Below are 18,048 nucleotides of genomic sequence, written 5' to 3' on the forward strand. Positions count from 1 at the left end.
TCGTCTGTATAGAGAGCAAAATGTGGCCTGGCTGTTTCGTGCCCAAGTGGAACGGGGGGGGAGTGGGAGAAAAAGGACACTGTAAGTAAACAGGGCAAACCCAGAAAGCAGCCAGCTAAGGAGCCAGCCAGGGAGGGACGTGTTGTTTTATGCACACAAGCTGCCCTCTGCGCCCACTCTATTCCCAGACACTGCTGTGGAGGATGCAAAGAACATGCAGGATGACACAGGGGGAGTGGGGGATTGCATTACTGTCCTACACCTTGCACCCTATGTCCTGCATTCTGCACCCTGCATGCCATACCCTGCGTTCTGCAGTCTGCACCCTTCTCCTGCACCTTACACCCCATGTCCTACTTTCTGCACCCTGCATCGTTTTCCTGGACCCTGCACCATATTTCCTGCACTCAGGACCACATGTCCTGCACCCTGCACCTTTATCCTGCACCCTTCTGCTGCTCCCTGCACTACATGTCCTGAATTCTGCACACTGTATTGTTCCCCCGCACCCTGCATTCTGCACCCCATGTCCTGCATTCTGCTCCATTGCACCTTTCTCCTGCACCCTGCACCCCTCCCCTGCACCCTGCATTCTGCACCCCATGTCCTACATTCTGCACCCTGCACACTGCACCCTTCTCCTGCATCCTGCACCCCATGTCCTGCATTCTGCACCCTGCACCTTTCTCCTGCATCCTGCACCCCATGTCCTGCATTCTGCATTCTGCACCCTGGACCCTTCTCCTGCACCTTCCTTCCACACTTCCTGTCTTGGCACTGATGCATACATTCCATATCTAATTTGAGGTATTGGATTTGTGTGGACACTCTGCCCCCCTCTTTTGGCATCCTTACACCTTTGTTGTCCTGGCACCTTGCCTCTTCTCCTCCCTTCCTCCTCCTGGCACTGATGCATTCAATTCACTATTTCTAATTTGGGGTATTGCATTAATTTGCACCCCCGTCCTGACACTGTATACATGCTTTCAATATATCCTCTCCCCATGGCCTATAACTCTCAGTCCTGGCACTAGATATATGCCATATCCCATCTGTATTGTATAGAATAATGTGTATTATTTCTTCTATGCATAGCATTCTCTCTCTGGGATTTATTTATATCAAACATTTCTATTTCTAGTGTTTTATCTCTCTACTTATTGAGGTTTACAGTATATCAGCCATTGTCATGATGTTCTGTGTATATATTGTCCAGTGTTAACATACAGACTGATATATTGTATCCAATCATATTCTATTATTAGATTTACAGTGTCAGTTTGCTGGATTACAGTGGTGATCAGTACAGTATAGGTTTTGTGTGTGTGTTTAATTGATAACTGGCAAATATTATTATGCAATCTCCGGTATTGGATATACAGGGCGTTGAAAACATCCCCCTTGAAATTTTCCACATTTTGTCATGTTACAACCAAAAACGTAAATGTATTTTATTGGGATTTTATGTGATAGACCAACACAAAGTGGCACATAATTGTGAAGTGGAAGGAAAATTCTAAATGGTTTTCAAAATTTTTTAGAAATAAATATGTGAAAAGTGTGGCGTGCATTTGTATTCAGCCCCCTTTATACCCCTAACTAAAATCCAGTGGAGCCAATTGCCTTCAGAAGTCACCTAATTAGTGAATAGAGTCTACCTGTGTGTAATTTAATCTCAGTATAAATACAGCTGTTCTGCGAAGCCCTCTGAGGTTTGTTAGATAACCTTAGTAAACAAACAGCATCATGAAGACCAAGGAACACATCAAACAGATCAGGGATAACGTTGTGGAGAAGTTTAAAGCAGGGTTATGTTATAAAAAAATATCCCAGGCTTTGAACATCTCACGGAGCTCTGTTCAATCCATCATCCGAAAATGGAAAGAGTATGGCATAACTGCAAACCTACCAAGACATGGCCGTCCACTTAAACTGACAGGCCGGGCAAGGAGAGCATTAATTAGACAAGCAGCCAAGAGGCCCATGATAACTCTGGAGGAGCTGCAGAGATCCACAGCTCAGGTGGGAGAATCTGTCCACAGGACAACTATTAGTAATGGATTCCACAAATCTGGCCTTATGGAAGAGGGGCAAGAAGAAAGGCAATGTTGAAAGAAAGCCATAAGAAGTTCCGTTTGCAATTTGCGAGAAACCACGTGGGGGACACAGCAAACATGTGGAAGGAGGTGCTCTGGTCAGATGACACCAAAATTGAACATTTTGGCCTACAAGCAAAAGACTATGTGTGGCGGAAAACACTGCACATCACCCTGAACACTCCACCCCATTATGAAACATGGTGGTGGCAGCAGCATGTTGTGGGGATGCTTTTCTATAGCAGGGACCGGGAAGCTGGTCATAGTTGATGGAAAGGAGGATGGAGCCAAATATAGGGCAATCTTATGCCGCGTACACACGACCGGACTTTACGGCATACTTTGCCCGGCGGACTTTTTGACGGACTTTCCGAATGAACGGACTTGCCTACACACGATCAACCAAAGTCTGATGGATTCGTACGTGATGACGTACGACCGGACTAAAACAAGGAAGTTGATAGCCAGTAGCCAATAGCTGCCCTAGCGTCGTTTTTTGTCCGTCAGACTAGCATACAGACGAGTGGACTTTTCGACCGGACTCAAGTCTGTCGGATAGATTTGAAACATGTTTCAAATCTAAGTCCGTCAAACTTTTGAGAAAACAAAGTCCGCTGGAGCCCACACACGATCGAATTGTCCGACGGACTCCAGTATGCTGGACCAAGTATGCCGGAAAGTCCGCTCGTGTGTACGTGGCATTAGAAGAAAACCTGTTAGAGTCTGCAAAAGGCTTGAGCGGAGGTTCACCTTCCAACATGGCAACAAGCCTAAACATACAGCCAGAGCTACAATGGAATGGTTTAGAACTTTCGATCAAAGCATATTCATGTGTTAGAATGGCCCAAACAAAGTATAGACCTAACTCCAATTGAGAATCTGTGGCAAGACTTGAAAATTGCTGTTCACAGACACCCTCCATCCAATCTGACAGAACTTGAGCTATTTTGCAAAGAAGAATGGGCAAAAATGTCACTCTCCAGATGTGCAAAGCTGGTAGAGACATCCCCAAAAAGACTTGCAGCTGTAATTGCAGTGAAAGGTGGTTCTACAAAGTATTGACTCGGGGGGGGCTGAATACAAATACACGCCACACTTTTCAGATATTTATTTGTAAGAAATTTTGAAAATCATGTTCCTTTCAATTCATAATTATGTGCCACTTTGTGTTGATCCTATCACATAAAATCACAATAAAGAGAACAAAGAGAAAGGGTGCCCCAGGGATTTTATGGGCGAGAGTTGAAGCCAGACAGAGAAGTAGAAGGCATATATAAAAGAGTATTACAAAATGGGTCTCATTGTAAGAGGCCAATCAATATAGATGAGTTCAGAGCGCCCTACAGGTTTCGGAATATTTAAATTGTTAAAGTCCTTCTTCCGGGGCTGATTTCCATCAAGCTGTATTGTCTAATGATACAATGGCAAGAAAAAAATATAAAAGTCAGCAAAATCAATCGTATATGTACGTGACACATGTATGTAAACATATAATTGGGAGAAAGGCATGGGGGAATAAAGATGAGACAAGCATTTTATGAGAGTTGGTGGTACTTACCAAATAACCAACTGTGATGAAACTAAAATCCCAATAAAATACATTTCCGTTTTTGGTTGTAACATGACAAAATGTGGAAAATTTTAAGGGGTATGAATACTTTTTTAAGGCACTGTACATTGATGTTCTGGACTTCTTCTGCATGCTTTCGATTTTGCAGTATATTGTTTGTCTTTTCTGTTAATATTGGTGCATATGACATCCTTGGTTGATCTTTGTATACATAGACTGTCTCTGATTAATTGTGGCTCCTGTATTTACATTGGAGGTGCAGCATTTCTATGATGACAAGTGGAGTTTTATGTTTGTGTTTTGTTTGTTTTCTAATGTTTTTGTCTTGTCTTTTTTATGTTTATGTTTTATGTTGGTGTCTGGCCTTTATTCATGTGCAGACTGCACATGTGATGAAGGCCTCTGGTGACCAGAGACCCCCTTACATCAGGATCCTCAGAGTTCTCCTTTACATCAAAATCCACAGTGTTCCCTTTTACATCAGGGTCCGCAGATATGTAATTTAACACGGACAGTGCGGTTTTCACAGCAGCAGTATGCAGGACATGAATATACTATGATCTGGGCAGGGGTGGGAGGAGAAGTGTTTTTTCCAGAGGGGCGACCTGGCTAGTTCCACGGTAGTGCTGGCCAAGAGGAAGCACCTCATCCCTTTAGCCCTCATTCACATTGAGGGCAGGTTTTAAATCGAAATTTTAAACCAGCATTTCAGTCAGACTTCGGGGGCGATTTGACAGACATCTGTGCGGGTTCATGCACAGATGTCTATTGAAATCACCCCCAAAGTCGTCAAAAGTAGTGCAGAAACTACTTTTGGGAATCGTGTGGTGCCGCAAAGTCGGCATCGCACTGATTTGGATGGTGCTATTGCCGGCAATAGGCTTCGATTTGGCATTCAATTTGACATGTCAAATCGCATGCCAAATTGGTCAAATGTGAACGTGGGCTCAAATCCAAACACATATTAATTACACAGGTTCTGTGTCTGGTTACCCACTTGCCGACCGACTACCACATATTTTTTTTTTAAATATGGGGACAAGGTGCTTTGGGGGGGACCCCAAAGCACCCTCCCCATGTTGAGGGCAAGCCGCCTGGTATGGTTCAGGAGGGGGGGCGCTCGCTTGTCCCCCCCCTTTCCTGGCCTGCCAGGCTGCTTGCTCAGATAAGGTCTGGTATGGATTTTGGGGGGGACCCCACGCCAATTTTTAAAAAGATTTTGGCGAGGAGTTCCCCTTTAAAATCTGTGCCAGACCCAAAGGGCCTGGTATAGATTTTGGGGGGAACCCCACGCCTTTTTTAATTTTTAAATTTTGGCATGGAGTTCCCCTTAAAATGCATACCAGACCCAAAGGGCTTGGTATGGACTGGGGTGGGGGGGAGAAATCTGCAGAAACCTGCACAGATGTCTCTGAAATTGCGGCCGAAATTGGGACTGACATGCGGGAGTGAAATAGTGCGAGTTCAGCTGAACTCGCACGGCTTCATTCCTGCAGCTCAGTGTGAACCTGGCCTCAATGACATTTCTTCTTTTAGAAATGTAATTTTGCTGCGGCACAGTAAAGCACATCAGACAGATGTGCCACTTTACAGGCAGACTAAGGGGACCCCCCCCCCCCCACTGGCACAATATTTGAAGGAATCTTTCATTTTTATTCTTTCACTTTAAGCATTATTAAAATCACTGCTCCTGAAAAAACTGTTGTTTTAAAAACTTTTTTTGCATTGATACATGTCCCCTGGGGCAGTACCTGTGTCCCCATACACTTTTTATGGCAATAACTTGCATATAAGCCTTTAAAATTAGTACTTTTGATTTTTCATGTTCGTGTCCCATAAACTTTAATAGGGTTTGCATGTTCGCTCAAAAGTTTTGCCTGTTCGCATGTCCTGGTGCGAACCGAACCAGGGGGATGTTCGGCCCATCCCTATTAGAGTGCTCCCCCTAGAGACACAATCAACCCTTTGATCACCCCTGATGTTAACCCTTTCCCTGCCAGAGTCAATAGTACAGTAACAATGCATATTTTTAGCACCAATCACTGTATTAGTGTCACTGGCCCCAAAAAAATGTCAAAAGTGTCAGATTTGTCCGCCGCAATGTCGCAGTCCCGCTAAAAATCACTGATCGCCAACATTACTAGTAAAAAAATGAATAAATAAAAATTCTATAAAAATATCCCATTGTTTGTAGACGCTATAACTTTTGCGCAAACCAAACAATATACACTTATTGGGATTTTTTACCAAAAAAGCGATTCGAAAGCGACGCAACACAGGTGCTTTTAACTCTTTCTTCGGTTAAAAGCACCTCACTAGCGGCTGAAAAATGCAGCTAAAACAATGGTAGAGCGCCCCTAAAACTAGCGTCGCTTTACCGCTCACGCTGGGCACTTTCAGTGTGAAAGTAGCCTTATTTTCACTGACAGTTGGTGACACCAGACACAGTTACACCCCAGTGCATTTTTAGCTACAGCAGTTGTTTCATTAGTCAATAGCTGCAGTGAAAACATTTTCCTGACTACAGGGCTTTTGTGCTCCTTTTCGTCGTCTTTGCGCTTCATAGTTATCAATCGCACCTTCCTTTTGAATTGCACCCAAAGTCAATGCAGCTACTAGGTACAGTGGGTATGGAAAATAATTACCCCCTTTAAAATAATCAAATGTTGTTGCTTTGCAGCCTGAAATGAAAACAGACGCTGTTTTTGTTTTATCCAGCTGTATTTACTCAGTGCCACTTATAATATCCAAGTGAAAGATATAACACCAACATGTCAGAAAAAAATTAAAATAAAAAAACAGAATCACTGTGTTGGAAAAAGGATCACACCCTTATGTGAATATTTTGTTGAACCACATATTGCTTTCATTCCAGCCTTTAGTCTGTTGGAATATATGTCTCTACTTTGCACATCGAGACTTTGCTATCTTTTCCCACTCTTCTTTGCAGAACTGCTCAGGTTCAGGTGAATTTGATGATGGCCGTTTGTGGACTGCAGTCTTCAAGTCATTCCACAGATTTTCAATGGGGTTTAAGTCTGGGCTCTTACTAGAACATGCAAGAACATTCACCTTCTTCTCCTTCAACCATTTTAACCATGGTCATTTTTGCTGTATGCTTTGGGTCATTGTCATGTTGGAAGGTAAACCTTCTTCCCGCTGACCACTTTCTGGCAGAAGGCAGCAACTTTTCCTCAAGAATTTGATGGTATTTTGCCCCATCCATTTTCCTTCTATCCTGACAAGTGTTCCAATCCACGCTGTAGAGAAACACCCCCATAACAGGATATTTTCACCTCCATGCTTTACTGTAGGAATCGTTATTTGGAAGGTGAGCTGTATTGGGCATATAGGTTGGTGTTGAGGCCAAATAATTATATTTTAGTCCTTGTCCATGTGCATTTAGGTCTGTCCCTGTGCATTGCCAGGCCATTTAAAATTAATTAACACGACAGAGATTGAAGTGCCATAAGTGTTAAATGTCCAGTGCTGAGACTTGTAGTTCTTGCAGTAGTATGCTGATCACAGTGGATGACTCATCATTGTCCTCCATTCAAAAAAAAGGCTTGTAATCGTTTGACTGAAAGTTTTTTCGTGATTAGAGTAGGGGAAATCGTAACGTTGGGTTTTTACTGCTATCTTGTGCTATGGTCAAGGCCAGGTGTGGCAGAAAAACATAGCAAAAGATTATGTCATCCCATTTTGATGGCCTAATAAAGGATTTTAGAGCAGGTGCATTGCTACTAGAGTGCTAGCTTTACAATCTACCCGGGGCTCTGTTAGAGAGATTTCTTCTCGCTTACTGACATGGTGACAATGGTTTTAGCAGATAAAAATTGAGGGGAAAACCTTCAATAGCAACACAGACAGATTTTTTATTGTTTTGGAAGAGTAGGGCAGTGGTTCTCAACCGTGTCCTCAAGTACCCCCAACAGGCCATGTTTTGGGAATTTCTCTTAGATAAAATAGCTGTCCAAAATACCAAGCCATTGACTGATTTAAAGCACCTGTGCAAGATAAAGACTTGGCTAGAACCCCGATAAGATTTTTATTGTTTGTGTTGCAGATTTTCCATGACTTCCTGATTGGTAAAACCATGGTGACTGGCATTGAGGTAAAATTGCTCTATCAGCACCCCATATGGACATAAAGGTAAGGGCCCATTCACAGCAGTGGAGCTAAACAAGGAAGTGGGGGGCGTGAGGGGCGGCTCAGTAAAGTCATGTTGGTGGGGAAGAGGCACCACATGGTGATCTGTGCACCTCTCACTACACGAGGAGGTACATCGGTGAAACACATGAGCTGGGGATTACAGTGGTGGGGCAGAAGACCAGATAAGTTCAGTGTTAGGACAGATGAGAAGGTGATTCAGTGGTGAGACAGAAGAGCATGTGGGTACGGCGGTGGAGCAGATGTGCAGGAGGTACAGTGGTGGGGCAGATGAGAAAGGGGGTTACAGTGGTGGGACAGAAGAGCAGATAAGTTCAGTGTTAAGACAGATGAGAAGATAGTTCAGTAGTGGGGCAGAGGACCAGATAAGTTCAGTGTTAGGACAGATGAGAAGATGGTTCAGTGGTGGGGCAGAGGACCAGATAAGTTCAGTGTTAGGACAGATGAGAAGATGGTTCAGTGGTGGGGCAGAGGACCAGATAAGTTCAGTGTTAGGACAGATGAGAAGATGGTTCAGTGGTGGGGCAGAGGACCAGATAAGTTCAGTGTTAGGACAGATGAGAATGGCTCAGTGGTGAGACAGAAGAGCATGGGGGTACGGCGGTGGAGCAGATGTGCAGTGAGGTACAGTGGTGGAGCAGATGAGCATGGGGGAACATTGGTGGGGCAGAAGAGCAGGGTTAGAACACACAATGACGGAACACATTTAACCCCTTGTTCTCCCCCTAGTGTTAACCCCTTCCCTGCCAGTGACATTTATACAGTAATCAGTGGCTATTTATAGCACTGATCGCTGTGTAAATGTCAATGGTTTCAAAAAGTGTCAAACATGTCCGATCTGTCCGTCGCAATGTCGCAGTCCTGATAAAAATCTCAGATCGCCGCCATTAGTAGTAAAAAATAAAAATAATATTTTGTAGGCGCTATAACTTTTGGGCAAACCAAGCAATACAGTATACGCTTATTGCAATTTTTTTTACCAAAAATATGTAGGAGAATACATATCAGCAATTTGAAGTAAAACACATAGCCAAGTATTATTCTACAAAAATGTTTTATTGTGCATTTAAAAAAGAAAACAAATAAACTTAGGCATGAATTAGACAGGAAAATTAGACAGGAAAAAAAAATGTATTTTTTATTTAAATTGGTATATTTATTATAGCAAAAAGTAAAAAATATAGTTTTTTTTTAAATTGTCGCTCTTTTTTTGTTTATAGCACAAAAAATAAAAACCGCAGAGATGATCAAATACCACCAAAAGAAAGCTCTATTTGTGGGAAAAAAGGGACATCAATTTTGCTTGGGTACAGTGTCGCACGAACGCGCAATTGTCAGTTAAAGCGATGCAGTGCCGTATCGCAAAAAAATGGCTTGGTCAGGAAGGGGGTAAATTCTTCCAGGGCTGAAGTGGTTAAATCCCAGTAGTGTATTTAGGTTTTTGTGCTGCCCTAGGACTGACTAAACTCGTACACCCCCCTAATTTAAATATGACCCACCCCTTCCTGTCAAGGCCACACCCCTTGCTGTTTAAGACCCACCCTGAAATTTTCGAGTAGGGACACAAATTCCTGCGGGCCTGGGGGGGAGCAATGGATCCCCTTAATTTGCATAGATTTCCTCTCACTTTCTGTTTGGGGCAGGAAGTGTAGGGAAATCTCTGCAATGGGACAGGGATTGTAAAAAATAAACTGACAGGGGCTATAACCCTCCCTTACTCTATCCAAAAAAAAAAAAAAAAAAAAGCGTTGCCTATAGTTCTACTTTAAGCGCAAATTTCTGATAATTTTTTGGAGAGGACTAAGAAGATATAACCATGCCAATGGTGCAGCAAAAAACATAGTACAGTGAGGAAGGTTTGTGGTCCAGGATGAGAGGACAATCAAAATTAGAAGCGGTGCCCTCTACCCACAGTTGCAGAATGCCGTACGCCCGCATACAGAAGCAGTGCGGCTGCTTTATGGGGGGGCTAGACTAATTTGCCTCTCAGCCCAGTCCGCACCATAAGACTGGCGCTACACTAATGCCCTGTACACACGGTCGGACATTGATCGGACATTCCGACAACAAAATCCATGGATTTTTTCTGACGGATGTTGGCTCAAACTTGTCTTGCATACACACGGTCGCACAAAGTTGTCGGAAAATCCGATCGTTCTGAACGTGGTGACGTAAAACACGTACGTCGGGACTATAAACGGGGCAGTAGCCAATGACTTTCATCTCTTTATTTATTCTGAGCATGTGTGGCACTTTGTGCATCGGATTTGTGTACACACGATCGGAAATTCCGACAACGGATTTTGTTCTAGGAAAATTTTATAGCAAGCTCTCAAACTTTGTGTGTCGGAAATTCCGATGGAAAATGTGTGATGGAGCCCACACACGGTAGGAATTTCCGACAACAAGATCCTATCACACATTTTCCGTCGGAAAATTCGACCGTGTGTACGGGGCATAACAGTGTAGCGCAAGCTGGCAGGGACTCTTTCCGTGCTGTCCCCCTGCAAAGTGCTGCCCTAGGCCTGGGCCTTGTCGGCCTAGGCCAGGATACAGCGTTGTTAAATCCCCTTTCTTCCCCATTCTGATGCTCAGTTTTCAACTTCAGCAAGTTGTCTGCACAGCGTCTAGGTGCCTAAAAGAACTACTGCCATGTGATTTGCTGATTAGCAATTTGCGTTACCAACCAATTGAACGGGTGTACCTAATAAAGTGGCCGGTGAGTTTATAAGTACCTGTAATAAAAAATAAAAAAATAATATTAATACAGTAAAACCTTATTTTGACAGCAAATTGCTTTGGGAGCGTTTTGCAAGACAAGCAAAATTTTTAAATAAAGTTTGACTTGATATACAAGCGAAATCTTGATATACAAGTAGCGTCATGTCACAACTCAGTATAAAAGAGAAGAGAGGCGCCTCTAAGTGTAGCAATATGGTTACATTTAATGAAGGTTCAACATTTAGCAACATATTGCTACACTTAGAGGCGCCTCTCTTCTCTTTAATAATATTTAAGAAGTGGTGCTGAATGTCACAAAAGGAACTGCACTGACCCACATCCCTAGGTAATAGTTTAAAGACAAATTTCCTCTAAGTGGGACTTTGAAAGGGGCAGAAAGCAGCTATAAGGTCACACAGGTTTACAAAAATATAAATCTTTTAATTGTTTAAAGTTAAAAGAATAATCACATATGTGTGCATAACATGAAAATCAATTGGATGCTGATACAGAATGAATACAGTTAACAACAAAGTTGGCAATCACAGTTTTGTCTGTTGAGATACAGTGAGGACAACATCGATACCCGACGCGTTTCAAGTCTGCGAAATGCTTTCTTTTCTTCAGGGATGTGCGATTACACCAGAACGTATAAACGTCATGCAAACTGTATAGCTATTCAGGGTAGCCTACATCCGATTAAAAAGGGGAGATACTAATAGCGTACTGTGGTCATGAGCCCGCTTGGTTTCAGCTCAACAAGAGAAAGACACCCTCCAAAGGCGCATCTAAGCCCAGAGAATAGGTAGTTCCTCGCAAAGGGCGCCCTGGCACAGCCCAATAAGGGAAGTCCCCCTCGTATAGCCTGGAGCCACTACAGTCGCTGCCAACCATGTGCATGGAACTCAAGTGAAAGGAGAGAGGGACCTGATGGTATTCAACGGTCCACAAAATTCATCAGAGAGCGCAAGTGTATTGCCAGAAGATCAGGCAAAATAGCCTGCGATCTGGTGTGTGGCTGGAAGATAGGGAGGTCCTAGATCTCTATCCCTGCTGGATTTTGCTTCTAATCCCCTTGTGGAGGCTTCCATTTGTGAATGGACATTTTATGGTTACGCAACCTGGTCACATTGCTATAATCTTTTTATAAGGACTATAAACTGAACTACCTATGAATAAATGGTTGTGGGAAGAATCATTTGAGTTTCCATTATTTCTTATGGGGAAATTTGCTTTGATATACAAGTGCTTTGGATTACAAGCATGTTTCTGGAACGAATTATGCTCGCAATCCAAGGTTTTACTGTAATGCCGTGTACACACGACCGGAGTTTCGATGGACTAAATCACGTTGGACTTTGACGGACTTTCGACGGACTTCCGTCGAATCAGACTTGTCTAAACACAATCACACCAAAGTCCGACAGATTCGACCGTGATGACGTACGACCGGACTAGAATAAGGAAGTTCGTAGCCAATAGCTGCCCTAGCGTTGGTTTTCGTCCGTCGGACTAGCATACAGACGAACTGATTTTTCGACCAGACTCAAATCCGTCGGAAAGATTTAAAAATGTTCTAAATCTAAAGTCCGTCACATTTTCGACAGAAAAGGTCTGCTGCAGGTCCGATGAAGACCACACACGGTCGAATTGTCTGATGGATTTGTTCCGTCGGACAAGTTTGGTCGAAAAGTCCGGCCGTGTGTACACGGCATAATACGATTTTTTTTTTAAAGGGCAGACTGGGTCCTGTGCTCGCAGCACCCTGGAGGAGCCTAATTGGATGAGAAATACTGGTTGACAAAAGCAGTGGTACAGTTGAAGTTAGGCTGCTGTTATCATAATGTCGTTGTAGCGCAGAAGAATGGGCGATTATTCTTTCTGTAAATCCTGTTCCTCATACTAAACAGTGCATATCCCCAGGCCGTGTGGAATAAACCAGCCTCTGTCTCCATATCTCCTTCCCAGGCAGACAGTTTTAGCTCTACCAGTTTACAAGCAGGTATTTTCGATCCTTGTCACCACTGGCATTCCAGGAATGCCTGACCCTTCCAGCTAGAGTTTTCAGCCAGACCAAACTAAAGCCGCATGGTGAGTAATCACACACTGCAAACCTGACAATCCCCAAAGGCAAAGCAAGCAAGGTAAATAATAGTAGAGAAATGATTATCCTGAGCCCAAGGTGAGTGAAATCTGAGCTGGCGGGCACGGTTCACTTCCCAAGCCAATAACACACAGCTAAGATTAAGCAATAAGATTTCCTTCTTCGTTGGTGTTACTATGGGAGCTGTATAACCACTCTTCTGATCATGTCCTAAACTGGCAGGACTGCACTACCAACTCCTGCTGGATTCTCTCATCTTAAACCCATCGTAATGTCACTCTGGCAAGTGGACGATTTAGTCAGGATACAATGCCAACGGCAAAACAGCGGGCGCCGACTAAACCATGGAAATAGAAATGCCGGTGGAGGTTTTTACTGTCCCAATCAGAAAGACGTCTTGATCAATTTAAATGATCGCTTGGCGGCTTATCTGGAAAAGGTGCGGACACTGGAAGAAGCCAACCGACAGCTGGAAGAGAAGATCAAGAATCTGTCCGAGAAACGGGCAATAGACCATGATCACAGCCGTTATCTAAAGACTATTGACGAGCTGGAAAGTCAGGTAAAATAATTCATTTTCAATACTATTATTATCTTTTATTGATTAACTTTTGCAAATTACATTAGGCCTCATACCAGGGCTTTTTTTCTCAAATAGGTTCTGGAACTCAACCAGGACGCCCCAAAACCCCTCCCCCACACACACACCCTCCAAATCACATCAAATAGTGGGTGTGGTCATATTTCACAAACAGTAGAAGGGTCTTAAAGGGGCATTACATATCAGGATTGCATTACATACAGAATGCAGAGTTCATGGGGGTTACACACGGAGCGCAGAGCTGTTACTTGTAAACACAGAAACCAGACTTCTGTGTTTACAAGTGATTGTGGTGACCAGGCACCAAAGGGTCTGAGCCAGAGGTGGTGGAACTGAGTTCCACCAAGTTCCCCCTGAAAAAAAGCCCTGCCTCATACACATACCCTGTTTCCCCAAAAATAAGACCTAGCGTGATTGTCGGTGATGGCTGCAATATAAGCCCTACCCCCCAAATAAGCCCTAGTTAAAGTCCTTTTAGGTTTTATTTTCAGGGTAGGGCTTATTTTCGGGGTAACAGGGTAGGGCTTATTTGGGGGGTGAGGCTTATATTGAAGCCATCACTGACAATCACGCTAGGTCTTATTTTCAGGGAAACAGGGTAGGTGCTAAGAGGCACAGGTGATGCATACAGCCCACAGCCTGTCCAATTAAATTACAGGCTAACATATGTAAACCCTTATGCAGTGTACACAAGGTTGGACTTTTCGACCGGACTTGTCCGACGGACGCCGATGGACCAAATCCGCCGGACGATCCGATCGTGTGTGGGCTTCCCCGGACTTTCAGCGGACTTTTCCAGTCTCAAATCTGACAGACTTTAGATTTGGAACATGCTTCAAATCTTTACATCGTAACTCCGCCGGACCCAGAAATCCGCTCGTCTGTATGCTAGTCCAACGGACAAAAACCAACGCTAGGGCAGCTATTGGCTACTGGCTATCAACTTCCTTATTTTAGTCCGGTGTACGTCATCATGTACGAATCCGTCTGACTTTGGTGTGATCGTGTGTAGGCAATTCCGTTCGTTAAAAAGTCAGTCGAAAGTCCACTGGAAAGTCTGTCGGACAAGTCCGGTCGAAAAGTCCGCCCGTGTGTACGCGGCCTTACAGACCACTTTTTGCTACAGGTAAACCTATAATAAGGCTTACCTGTAGCTACCCAGGATATCTCCTAAACTTGCACGGTTTAGGAGATATCCCCTGTATTTGCATGTGCCGGCGTACGTGTACATGCACGTACCGTTGCTTCAGTGAGACTGTGCAGTTACCGGCAGCTCCCGCCATGATGACGTCATCGCGGCTCCGGCCAATCACAGCGCCGGAGCCGCGATACCCTGAAGTAACCCTCGGGAGTGATGTCGGCTGCCGAACCGGTGTATGGGCACCGCAGCGAGGGCTTCGATCTCAGGTGAGTATTACATAATGAGCTAGTATGCATAGCATACTAGCTCATTATGCCTTTGTCTTGCAGGTATTAGTTTAAAAAAACCACAACCACTTTAAGCACATCTGAACAGAGCTGTGTGCGTACAAGGACATATGCCGAGCGCAGACCTTCTAAGTTCGAGGCTTACATTCCTGTATGCAAATATTGCTTGGATTTGCTTACAGCCATGTACAGTAGGGTTGCCACCTGTCCGGGATTCACCCGGACAGTTCGGGTTTGAAATCTTGCCTCCGGGTTCAAGACTGCTTGAAACCCGGATACATGACTCAAATTGAACTATGGCTTCCCAGCAGGGTTATTGGCTGCAGTTGTCTAAGCTGAGAGTGTCTGTTACAATCTCTTTCACACTGCCCAAAGCCAACACTAACAATCCCCTCCAAACACACAGATGGGAAAGGTGAGAGGGCTCGATCTTCACCTCTTTCTCCCGCCCCAACCCTTGTTGTCTGCCCACACTCCAATCCCCGACACTGTGCCTCAGAAAAGGAAAGTGGGGGTCGGAAATTTGAAGTCCAGCAGCCTCAGATACATCAGAATGAGAGGTGCTGACTGCCAAGGGGTGAGTGAGCTCACCATCCATCCCTGTCTGTGACTGATGTCCCCCCCTCCCCCTTCTCTCTCCTACCTCTGAGTGAGTACACTAAGGTAAATCAGAGTTCTCACAGCACCCCTTACACCAGAGGCCACAGTGTTCCCCCTTACATCAGAGTCCTCTCCATACATCAGAGTTCTCAGTGTCCCCCCTTATCAGGGTTCCCAGAGCATCCCTTATTGCAGAGTCCCCAGAGTTCTCCCTTACATCAAGTCTGCAGAGTCCCCCCCTTACAGTGAAAGGGAACTCTGTGAGTTCAGATGTAAAAGGGGAACTCTGTGGACTCTGATGTAAAGGGGGACTCTTGTTATTCACTTCATATGATTAGAAATTCTATTTAATAGCAAAATATATGTATAGTTTATACTATATATATATATTTTTTTTAGCTGTGTGTCGCTAAAGTGTTCGGGTTTGACTTAAAGAAAAGGTGGCACCCTAGTGTACCACTGAAGCATACTTCAGCCGGTCATTGGTTTTGACAGGCTGAAGGCTACAAGCATCACCTGTGCCCTCTTTGTACTGAAAAACCTCCACTTTTTATGATGTACAGGAACATAGGTCTGTGTACATGTGGCCTAAGGCTGGGTTCACACTGATGTGGTTTCCCCACATCCAATTCTCATGACAGGAGATTGTGACCAGCTCTCTATGGAGCCGGTTCCCACAGGTCTGAGGCTGCTGCGGTCTGAATTGAGAAGGGTCCTGTGCGTCTTCTGGTCTGTTTCAGGTTCAAATTCAGCCAAAAATTCTGACCTGATTCGCACCTGAAACTGTGAACAGACACGCCCCGGACCCCCTGCTGTGAGCTGAGGCCGCAGCTAGTATGAACCCAGCCTTATTTGTATATGGAGCCAACATTTTTTTTCCATTTTTGTATACAGAGTGGAGTGTAAGCTCTGTCAGTTTTTATTGCTTGTATAGAAAGTCTAATGTGAGCATTAGACAAAGAAATTTAGGGCTGGAATTTACTAAAACCGGTGCAGAAAAAATCTGGGGCAGTTGTGCATAACAGCCAATCAGCTTCTAACTTTCATTTGTACAGTTAAGCTTTGAAAATGAGAGCTAAAAGCTGATTGGTTGCCATTCCCAGATTTCCTTTGCTCCAGTCTTAGTAAATTGGCATCTAAGATTCCAACAAAAGACATAAAATATCCAGTTTGCTGTTTGGGCCGGGATCACATATGTGCAAATTGGATACAGTTTTCACTGCATCCAATTCACACGACATACGAGTGTGACCGGCTCTGAACACCGGTCCGGGGCAGCCACAGTGTGGATTCCAAAAGGGTGCTGTGCAAAATTCTGACCTGAATCGTACCTGAACCGGTGAACAGAAACACACCGGACCCCAGGCTGGAAACCACAGCCTCACATATGTAAACCCGGCTTCAATGTACTTGTATGTTATAAAACACCATGGGCAATACAAATTTTACTAACCACTTGCCTACTGGGCACTTTTACCCCCCTCCTGCACAGGCCAATTTTCAGCTTTCCGTGCTGTCACACTTTGAATGACATTTGTGCAGTTATGCACCACTTTACCCATATGAAATTGTTATCATTTTTTTTAAACAAATAGAACTTTCTTTTGGTATTTAATCACCACTGATTTTTTTTTTTTTTTGCTAAACGAATGATAAAAGGCCAAACATTTTGAAAAAAAATATGTTTTTCTTAGTTTATGTTATAAAATTTAGCAAACAGGTAATTTTTCTCCTTCACTGATGAGGCTGCACTGATGGGCGCTAAAAGGTAGCACTGGTGGGCACTGATGAGGTGGAACTGGTAGACATTGATGAGGCGGCACTGGTGGGCACTGATGAGGAGGCACTGATATGCGGCACTGATAGGCAGCACTGATGGGCACTAATTAGGCACTAGTGGGCACTACTGAGGAGGCACTGATGAGGAGGCACTGATATGCGGCACTGGTTGGCACTGATTGGCACTGATAGGCAGCACTGATGGGCACTGATCAGGCGGCACTAGTGGGCACTACTGAGGAGGCACTGATATGCGGCACTGATGAGGAGGCACTGATATGCAGCACTGGTTGGCACTGATTGGCACTGATAGGCAGCACTGATGGGCACTGATCACGCGGCACTAGTGGGCACTACTGAGGAGGCACTGATATGCGGCACTGATGAGGAGGCACTGATATGCGGCACTGGTTGGCACTGATAGGCAGCACTGATGGGCACTGATCAGGCGGCACTAGTGGGCACTACTGAGGAGGCACTGATATGCGGCACTGATGAGGAGGCACTGATATGCGGCACTGGTTGGCACTGATAGGCAGCACTGATGGGCACTGATCAGGCGGCACTAGTGGGCACTACTGAGGAGGCACTGATATGCGGCACTGATGAGGAGGCACTGATATGCGGCACTGGTTGGCACTGATAGGCAGCACTGATGGGCACTGATCAGGCGGCACTCGTGGGCACTACTGAGGAGGCACTGATATGCGGCACTGATGAGGAGGCACTGATATGCGGCACTGATGAGGAGGCACTGATATGCGGCACTGATGAGGAGGCACTGATATGCGGCACTGGTTGGCACTGATGGGCACTGATCAGGCGGCACTAGTGGGCACTGCTGAGGAGGCACTGATATGCGGCACTGGTTGGCACTGATAGGCAGTACTGATGGGCACTGATCAGGCGGCACTAGTGGGCACTACTGAGGAGGCACTGATATGCGGCACTGATGAGGAGGCACTGATATGCGGCACTG

General features: G+C 44.7%; 1 protein-coding gene and 1 long non-coding RNA gene across 3 annotated transcripts in view; one reads left to right on the forward strand and one right to left on the reverse strand.

Moving 5' to 3' along the window:
* The window catches only part of LOC141114326 (uncharacterized), a 408,781-nt gene that overhangs the window by 109,129 nt on the left and 281,604 nt on the right, over positions 1–18,048 (reverse strand). The window lies entirely within an intron of this gene.
* LOC141114318 (keratin, type I cytoskeletal 12-like) overlaps positions 12,733–18,048 on the forward strand; it is a 62,520-nt gene continuing 57,204 nt past the window's right edge. The window contains exon 1 of one of the 2 annotated variants that reach the window (XM_073607932.1): positions 12,733–13,223. In XM_073607932.1, the coding sequence (XP_073464033.1) occupies positions 12,933–13,223 (291 nt within the window). In that variant the 5' untranslated portion in view covers positions 12,733–12,932. The remainder of the gene's footprint in view (positions 13,224–18,048) is intronic. The other variant, XM_073607931.1, reaches the window with a different exon arrangement.

This window comes from Aquarana catesbeiana, linkage group LG12, assembly GCF_042186555.1.
Source record: "Aquarana catesbeiana isolate 2022-GZ linkage group LG12, ASM4218655v1, whole genome shotgun sequence".
NCBI classification, from domain to species: domain Eukaryota; kingdom Metazoa; phylum Chordata; class Amphibia; order Anura; family Ranidae; genus Aquarana; species Aquarana catesbeiana.